Source organism: Danio aesculapii, chromosome 11, assembly GCF_903798145.1.
Source record: "Danio aesculapii chromosome 11, fDanAes4.1, whole genome shotgun sequence".
Taxonomy (NCBI): domain Eukaryota; kingdom Metazoa; phylum Chordata; class Actinopteri; order Cypriniformes; family Danionidae; genus Danio; species Danio aesculapii.
The window spans coordinates 1,886,450-1,896,449 of record NC_079445.1 but is presented as its reverse complement, the minus strand read 5'-3'; the positions used below and the strand labels follow the sequence as shown (position 1 = coordinate 1,896,449).

General features: G+C 38.6%; 1 protein-coding gene across 1 annotated transcript in view; it reads left to right on the top strand.

The window, feature by feature from the left end:
- faim2b (Fas apoptotic inhibitory molecule 2b) overlaps positions 1 to 1,925 on the top strand; it is a 12,797-nt gene extending 10,872 nt beyond the window's left edge. The window contains exons 10-11 of the mRNA XM_056468334.1: positions 838 to 987; positions 1,776 to 1,925. Coding sequence (XP_056324309.1) covers positions 838 to 987; positions 1,776 to 1,925 — 300 coding nt within the window. The remainder of the gene's footprint in view (positions 1 to 837; positions 988 to 1,775) is intronic.
- The last annotated feature ends 8,075 nt before the right edge of the window (positions 1,926 to 10,000 follow it).

Below are 10,000 nucleotides of genomic sequence, written 5' to 3'. Positions count from 1 at the left end.
ATATTGTAGATTAGCAGCTGGGCATTTCACTCTGTCTCACGCTGAAGCCTTGTCTGTGTCGACCAATCGCAGCAGGCTGTCATCGGTCCAATCAGCGCAGATTAGCTTCGCGCTGAGGAGGGGTTTGGGAACAAATGAATCACTGAACGATTCATATGGGAGTCAGTGGGATAATTAGGTAAAAATAAATGCATATTATAAGACCATCAAAGTGTTTTTTGACCTTGCATGCATATTAGACTGTTGTTGGAGACCCTTACAACCTAAATATGACCCTATTTCATGTATAATATGGGCTCTTTAACTATACACATAAGACAGGCTTTACATGTACTTTTACATGTCATTTTTGACTGAACAATGTTGTGCAGGATATTGTGCAACAGAGGTATTTAAGGTTGGATATTGTGCAACAGAAGTATTAAAGGTTGAAGCAAGCAGTGCAACATGGATGAGATTTCAGAGGGGGTAAATTGACTGAAGTTGAGGGCTCTAACAGCCTGTGGGAAGAAGCTGTTGAGTAGTCTAGCTGCGCAGGCTTTAATACTTCGAATATTAGGTAAACCAAGTCATTGTATAACAGTGGTTTGTTCTGGAGACAATCCAAAACAGATATTGCTTAAGGGGGCTAATAATATTGACCTTAAAACGGCTTTAAAAAAAATTAAAAACTGCTTTTATTCTAGCCGAAATAAAACAAATAAGACTTTCTCCAGAAGAAAAAATATTATAGGAAATACTGTGAAAAAATCCTTGCTGTTAAACATAATTTGGGAAATATTTGAAGAAGAAATTTACATGAAGGCAAATAATTTTGACGCACCTTCTGTTCTCCAGATTGACATCACGTCTTATCAAGGTCTGCTCTTCATCCTGTGTATGGTGATGCTTTTCTGCGCCATCGTCATGAGTTTTGTGGTTCCCTTCGGCTACGTGCCCTGGCTGCACGCGGTGTACTCCAGCATAGGAGCCATTGTCTTTACCATGGTGAGAAGCAGGTTCAACACAGACGATTGTTCAATTCAATTCAAGTTGATTTGTAAAGCGCATTACACAATAATTAACATTCCAAATCACTTTCATAAAGGGTTTAAAGAGTGTAATTTAAATGGGAAACATTAATTAATTGTATTGTTTATAATCAGACTTGATAGAAACAGTCTGCAGGAACACTTTGATTGACATTCTCCCTTTGTACGTGTCATCAGAAGGGAAAGCTCCGCCCACTAGTGACCATCTCTCACTCATTAGCATAAACAGCAGCCCTGGTGAAAGGGTGGGTATATGTAAGTGGCATGCTGGAAATTATGAAAAGTGGGTGGGTGGGGTGGGATTGGTTAATGTGGTGCGCGAACTGAAGAAGGGGGAGTGGTGGATGGGGGGTTATGCACCAGGTTTCAGGTAGCCAATGTCGGCGATCCGGGGGTGTTATTGACTGAACCAAAAAGCTGACGGGGGGGGTAGGGGGAATTAAATTCCGGTAGTTTTCTGGGAGACCGAACAAAACAGGAGATGGGTCTGAAATACGGGAGACTCCCAGGAAAAACGGGAGTGTTAGAAGGTATGAATATAATATCAGCGTAGACTAAGAGGATTATAGATGTGGAGTGTATTGTTGCACTCAAAACATTTTACCAGTGTATTCTGTAAATCGTTTTTGGCTTAAAAAATAAGTAAATAAATAAAAATGCTTGAACACAATGCAAAGCTATATTACATTTAGTATTGTAAGTCAGACTGACCCGTGTGTGTGTATATGTGTGTGTGTGTCTCAGTTTCTAGCCTTTGATACGCAGCTGCTGATGGGGAATAAGCAGTACACTCTGAGTCCTGAAGAGTACGTGTTCGCCACGCTCAGCCTGTATCTGGACATCGTGTATCTGTTCACCTTCCTGCTGCAGATGTTCGGACAGGGCCGAGAATGACCATCGTCACACACAGGATTAAAGGTGCACTGAGACATTGGGGGGGGAGGAAACACTCACAACCAATCAGAAGCATGAGGGCGTGGCTTGTTGTTACTATAGCTTGATATACCAAAAGAGGCGGGGCCTGTGGTGTTACATGCGTTTTTTTTTTTGGTGCAGTTAAAGTCAACATTATTCGCCCTCCTGTGAGTTAATATCAGATATATCCCAAATGACGAGCAAGAATTTTTCACGGTATTTCCTATAATATTTTTTCTTCTGGAGAAAGTCTGGAGAAAGTCAGGTTTGATTTTTTAAAAACATTTTAAGCTCAGTATTATTAGCCCTCTTAAGCTATATTTGTTTTAGATAGTCTCCAGAACAAACCACTGTTATACAATGACTTGCCTAATTACCCTAACTTTACCCTAATTAACCTAGTTAAGCCTTTAAATGTCACTTTAAACTGAATACTGGTAAATATCTAGTCTAATATTATTTACTGTCATCATGACGAAGAGAAAATAAATCAGTTATTAGAGATGAGTTATTAAAACTATTATGATTAGAAATGTGTTGAAGAAATCTGCTCTCTGTTAAACAGAAATTGGGGAAAAATATACAGAAGGGCTAATAATTCTCACTTCAACTGTATATACAAAATTATTAGCCAATTTGTGAATTATATGATTATTTTTCAGATTTCTCAAGTGCTGAAAAAATACTTTTCTAAACATAATAGTTTGAACTCATTTCTAATAGCTGATTTTGTCTTTGAAATCATGATATTAACATATTTTATAAGGTATCTTGCAAGATACTATTCAGCTTAAAGTGCAATTTAACTAGGTTAATTAGGTTAACTATTCTAATTGGACAACAGTGGATAGTTCTGTATTCAACTGAAAAATATATATAATTTCTTAAATATTGACCTTTAAAAAATGTTTAAAAACTGCATTTATTCCAGTCAAACTAAAATAAATATGACTTTGTCCAGAAGAAAAAAATATTATAGGAAATACTGGGCAAATGTTCTTGGTCTATTAAAGGTGCTGTATGTAAGTGTTTGACTCTTCTAAAGCATATAAACACCATCATATGTTTACAGATATTTCAGAAACATGCTCAGTGACCATTCTTGTTTATCTGAAAGACAATGCTGAAGTCAGATATTCTGCTGTGAAAGTGTGTTTTCCGTGCCGGAACACTGCCTTTGTTTTGGTCATTTTAACCTGTGATTTTAGCCAGTTTAGCCAATTATATTTCAGCACGCCGGGTTGCCTTGGTGGAAAACATCATATTTCATTCATTCAAGGCTCTAAAAGCTTGCGTCTGTGACCAAAATGTGACCTCAGGTGAACAGTAGCAGCCCCGAAATAAGATGCAGATTCAGAGTTCCACATGAGGCTATGATTAGCAAATGATATAAATATTATGAACGTAAACAATAGGTAAGCAGGTTACATTATAACCGCGTGTCCTAACAACACGCTACGTGACGAGATACACAGTTATAAGCAATTTGGCTGTTTGCACCAGACGAAACTCGACAGAAATGTAAATACAGCCATTCAGAAGCACAAAATAGTGCACTCACTCAGGAAATGGTAAGATTTCTAGTCTAATGAATACATATTAACCCTCTTTAGCATTATTAAATGTAGATGCTGAATCACTGATATGCGTTTAGTTCTCAAGTTCAGTTTCAAATGGTTTATTTTATTTTTAGGATCTAAGCTGAACTATCTGCTGCTGCTTTCAGTTTATGACAATAAATATGATGTGAAACGGCATTCAAACTCACATTATTAGCATTTAACACTGAATAAAGCACATGAGGTGTACCTGAGGTCATCATTGTCAGTTTTTTGTTGTTCACCTGTTCACCTGAAGTCGTTTCTAATATATCAATGTGAGGTGTTGGTCAGAACAGATCTCATTTTAATATGGAGAATATTCCTTCTATCGGGTGCCGTTGCTTTTAACACAGTTTAAATCACTCGCTCCTGTCCTCAATCTGGCAACCTGCGCTTGCGTTTGTTTTGATCCAGGAGTGCAATACCTAGTTCAACCACTGGGTGTCAAACTTCCATCCTGCACCTTTAAACAGCACTTGGGAAATATTTGAAAAAGAAGTCAAATTTCAGAACAGGGCGATAATATTCTCTTTGACTGCACATCAACATTATTCTGCAAAATTAGATCAATAGTGCACCTTTAATAGATGAACAAATCTCTCACTGTTTCTAGAACAGCACGTGGCCTTCAGCTTTAAGGAGAATCTACTGCAAGTGTTCTCAGAGGATGTCAGTGTTTTTATTTAATAACTCTTTATAAAGCCCTCATCGGAAAAACCCTGAAGTGTTACTCGGGGTTATTATTAAGGTCCTGTGAAATGACGTTTTTTAGATGTTAGTATCAGTATGTTAGTTTTAATGCTATCTATAAGCTAGTGTGCTCCAAAATTAACATTTCAAACACATAAACCTGATTTCTACATCCAAAGCTTGCAGTTTGTCACTTGAGATTAATTACGTTACATTTTGAATGAAGAGTGCACATTTCAAAGCACTTCATGAGACCTTTAAGGCAGTGTTTCCCAACCCTGTTCCTGAAGGCACACCAATAGTACACATTTCAACCTCTTCCTAATCTAACACACCTGAATCAACTCATCAGAGACTCCAAACACTGAAGTTAATGGGTCAGATAAAGGAGACATCCAAAATATGTACTGTTGGTGTGCCTCTGGGAACAGGGTTGGGAAACACTGCTTTAAGGCATTTGAACTTAAATAAATGACATTGTAATCAGTCGGTTCATATTTGGTTAAAGCTGACTTTATTAGATTGCTCTAAAATGCTTAAACATTAAATTAATAAGGCAAATTAGCATCAGAAGACTTTTTTGTATAGTTAGATTCCACAAATTCCCATGAAAGATCTCAGTAGTTTAATAATCAATACATTTAAATCTTGTGGGATGTTTCGACACCACACAAGCATCCTCACCCAAAGAAGATATGTTTACTGTAAACAAAAGGCGTGTGATTGTAAAACGAATCACTGATTATTTATTAGAAGCTATTTAATGATTAAATGTAATGTTCTTGTGTGTCCATACGAGCGAATAGCTTTTGTTACTGCAAGTGTTATTTTCTTCTCAGATGTGCAGAGGGTAATTGTGTATATATATCAAGGAAGATGAGGAGAATGGTAAAAAGCCAGTGTTTATTCATGGTCATCAATGCAAATTAACATAATTTAAGAGTTAAAAAAAAGCATATACAGGAAACACTACATTATTACACTACTGACATTATACTGAAGTCAAATGAGTACAAAAAATAATAATAATTAATACCTAACGTTCAATTTCTGGCACAGATTGACTGTTTCTCTTCATTATTCATCAATGCATCATCAAGAGACACGAGTATTAATTCTGTTTTGCCTCTGTGGGGTTTTTTTTACTCTAAAAGTGCTGGTAAGTTGACTTTTATAATATGAATCACCACAGTTTGAGATATAAAAGTCCTCTTTATTATCCTACTGAAGAAAAAAGTCATCTCAAGTGAGTAAATTAACAGCAAACTTGAACTAATCCTTTAAAAGAAGATGCAGAATTGGACATGATGTATTTAGGTTTGTCCTGTGTGTCGTAATTTGCTCAATTTGTTCAGAATGTTGAGTTTATATTAAGCTCTATTATTTTCATACCAGAGTTAATTCAGTTTTTACTCTATATTATATCGCTGCATGTCAAAAAAAACTAATAATTCCAAAACTGTCTTATAAACTTATCACAATCCGTGACTGTAGTATCAAAAGTCACATTGTTCTGTCTTTTAAACCTATACTGTACTGAATATCTTGTTCTGCTACCCATACTGTATCCCTTACTGTACATGTTTACATTGAGCTCTATGAAATATTAGTGCACAGAAACATGAAATCACAGAAAGATCGAGTCTGTAAAGCAAACATGCTGTAGGAATGCATCATGTGTGATTAATTTCTGTGTAAAATGATAAATTCAGACGGACAAAGGGAAAACAGAGATTGATATCGAAATTAAAGGGGATTTAACTGAACAACCCGAGAGTGATGGGTGTATGTGACATTTACACTCATTCCTTTAGTAAATGCTTTAATCCAAAGCTACTTTTAAAGAGGACAGAAGCACTTCAGATCATCAGAGAGCAGCCAAATACAGATGCCATGACAAGTCTGCTAGTTTTTCCAAGCCACACTCAGTATTATGCAATGTTTTCCCAGAAACATGCAGTGTCTGGTGCATATGGAGAGGAAAATAGCCTCACCTACAAGTGGTTTGTCAAGCCCACTCACTTGTTTGAGCACACTCAGAATTGCAGTTTTCTCAGAAGTGTTTATAAAGTGTCTGGTGCTTACGGAGATTATTTGAACTGAATTGATAAATAAATGATGTAATATAATATAATATAGCACATTTGTCGTGTCCATACACTCAAAGCGCTTGACAGTCATGAGGGGGGTCTCTCCACACCACCACCAGTGTGCAGCTCCACGCCAGTGCGCTCACCACACACCAGATATACTGTAGGTGGAGTGGTGAGACAGTGATAGCCAATTCGGATAATTGGGAGGCCATGATGGTAAGGGCTGATGGAACAAATTTGGCCAGGACTCTTTACGAGAAGTGCCATGGGATTTATATTGACCACACAGAGTCAAGACCTTGGTTTAACATCTCATCTGAAAGATGTCACCCAGACTCACACAGACTGCAGGTTGAGCGCCCCCTGCTGGCCTCACTAGCTGCGTTTCCACTATCGCGCCTAAAGCGAGCGAGCCAAGGCCAGTCGCGTTTCCACTATCACTTCCGGGGCGTAATCGGGCCAAAGCGGGGCTTCCTTGAGGCCAGCGTCCAGCCTTTTTCGGCCCGCCGAATACCTTGGGCCAAGGAGGGCCAACTGGGGCTTCGGGGCGGGGTTACGTACAAAGGCGGAGTTTTCCTGTCAGGTAAAGAGGAGACAAGATGCTTTCTTCCCTTACATTTGTTTTGCTATCGCGCTTGATCAACTCACTAAGAAAAATCTGTGTTCGAAGTAAATGCCGCCGAACTCGAATGTCCTTATCCAGGGATCGCTGTCTGGCCTTACACCAACAGACCACAAACAGTAAAAAAGCAATCGCTTCGGTGTTCTCCATCTTCCAGCTCTCGTAGTGATGCCAGGTTGTGTTTGTGGTTATAATTTGAGTGTTTTGTTCCCGCTGAAGTGGGCGGGTTGTGTGACGGGTTGTGTGACGTTTGATTCGGGGGACGTTCTGGGGGCGGTGTTTGCGTGACGCGCTGCGAGCAACTAGCCCGACAGTGGAAACGCGACATGATTTCGGCCTCATTTCTCAACCTCCCGGGCTATTGGCCCGGCCTGGCCCGATTAAAGCCCTGGCTCGCACTGGCCCCATAGTGGAAATGCGGCTACTAACACCACTCCTAACAGCAACCTAGTGTTCCCCCGTCCCCGTTGTGGTCTCCCGTCCAGGTACTGACCAGGCTCATCCCTGCCAAGCTTCAGTCAGTAACCGGTCTTGCACTGCAGGGTGGCTATGGATTAAAATAAGCTGTCTAAGAAAGTGTCTGGTGTGTACGGAGAGGATACGACAGATTATTTGAACTGAATTGATAAATAAATGAATAAACAGTCTGTGTACATGGTAGAATTTAGTATTATTATTATTAAATAATGAGCATGATTGCTGGATTTGCATAATTAAAAGCACCGCTGATGCTCTGTGAATTTGAAGAAATAAATCCAACAAAATACAAACAAGATTTTATTAAAAAGGAAATTCATTTCTTCTAAAATGTAAAAACAAAAACAATTTTCTTCTCATAAAAAAACAAACACCGGTAACAGGAAATCAGAAAAGCGTGGCACAGGAAGACAAATGACATGCAAACAAACCATCAAACCATTTCTTCAGTGACCTGTACAAAACCTGTTACTGTATATAAATAAAAAAAAACATGTTTAAAGAGACACGCCATGTGTTGAAAACTCACAACATCCACATCACAAACTATCTCTACGACTGCATCAGAAACAAAAGAGGCACGTTGTTGAAAGTAAAGCTTCATGAAGGTCATCTTATGGCTTTCTCAACACCTCATGATAGCAGCAACACTTTTGGAAACTAGGAAACGAGACGTCCGAAACATTAGTTGCTCAAATAAAGCGCTAAAAATCTGAATTCATTTATTGGAACTACTGACATCCTAAAGTTTCAAAACCGTGTTTGATTTGGGTCATTAATGGAGGATATATGATTCATCAAGACTGACAAGCAGAAATAAATCTCATGTTCCTTCATGAGGTGAACGCTGTGGTAGAGTTTGAGAAAAACCGAACATTTGACAAACGACATCGACAAGCAAATCACACTGAAGAGTGGAGAAATAATGAAATCAAAAGTCTTCTGAAAGGAACTCATCAGCTCTGTGTTTAGGGTTGGTATCACATGGTTTTGGGAAGATTTGTGATTGTTTATTCACTGTTTCACAGGCATGTTGTGTCTCCATTTCTTTGGTAGCAGTAACCAGTTTCTTTGGGTCTGAATGAGGCGCGTTTCTCTATAAAAACTGACGCATAACGTCATTTCAGACTATGATGATCTCCTAGCTCTGAGCTGTTGTGTTTTTTTGTTTTTTTTTTGCATTGCAGAAGAATGTGAAAATGCAAATCTTAGCAAGGTTTTCAGGTTAAGGCTGTGGCTTTACATTCATCAAATGTCAAACGCACCAATAGGACAGTGTTTCCCAACCTTCTTAGCAGGCTACATGACGTCAGATTGAAGTTGTAACCCAAAGTTGTGGGGACATTGCATTTTGTTTGGAAGTAAAAGTCAGGTTGACCTCAGAACCCAACGTCATTGTCCAACCTAAAATCAACCAAATAACATCTAATGATGTTACAGCTTGACGTTGTGTGGATGTTACCACCATGACATCTAAAAGACGTTGGATTTTGGTTGCCATAACTGACAAATAAATGTCAGTATTTGACATCAGAACTCAACATCAGCCCGACGTCAATGTCTTACAACCAACCTAAAATCAACCAAATATCAACCTCTAATGCTGTTGTGTTTGACGTATGGACGTTACCACTATGACGTCTATCAGACGTTGGATTTTGGTTGCCATAACTGATGAATAAATGTCAGTATTTGACATCAGAACTCAACGTCAATGTCTTACAACCAACCTAAAATCAACCAAATATCAACCTCTATAGAAGTTGTGTTTGACGTTGTATGGACGTTACCACTATGACGTCTATCAGACGTTGGATTTTGGTTGCCATAACTGATGAATAAATGTCAGTATTTGACATCAGAACTCAACGTCAGCGCAACGTCAATGTCTTACAACCAACCTAAAATCAACCAAATATCAACCTTTAATGATGTTGTGTTTGACGTTTGTGTGGACGTTACCACTATGACGTCTATCAGACGTTGGATTTTGGTTGCCATAACTGATGAATAAATGTCAGTATTTGACGTCAATATGGTTTAAGATGTCAATATGATTTAAAATATGGTTTAAGACTTTCCAACACAACCTAAAATCAACCAAATGTAAGCATCATTTGACATTGTTATTAGATGTCAAAATAACGTTGTCCTTAGACGCTGGCTAGACATTGAATTTTGGTCACCTGACATCACAACCTAAATCTAACCTAATATTAACGTCTTATGACGTTGTGTGCTTGCTGGGCTGTCCCTGAAGGCACACCAACAGTACAGACTTTCAGTTTCTCCCTAATCACATCTGAATCAACTCATCAGAACATAAGAAGAGACTCTAATGGGTCAGATAAGAACACATCCAAAATATGTACTGTTGGTGTGCCTCCAGGAACAGGGTTGGGAAACACTGCAATAGGTAGCCCTCAAACTGCGTCATGTGACCTTTAGTATTGTAAAAGCCCTTGTGTTTCTGTTCAGCAGAGTGTGTTAGTGCTGCTTCCAGAAGTGCCCCTCATTCATTTTAGCTCAAGTGCTATGATAAGCCTTAAGCTAATCGGTAATCAACACTAC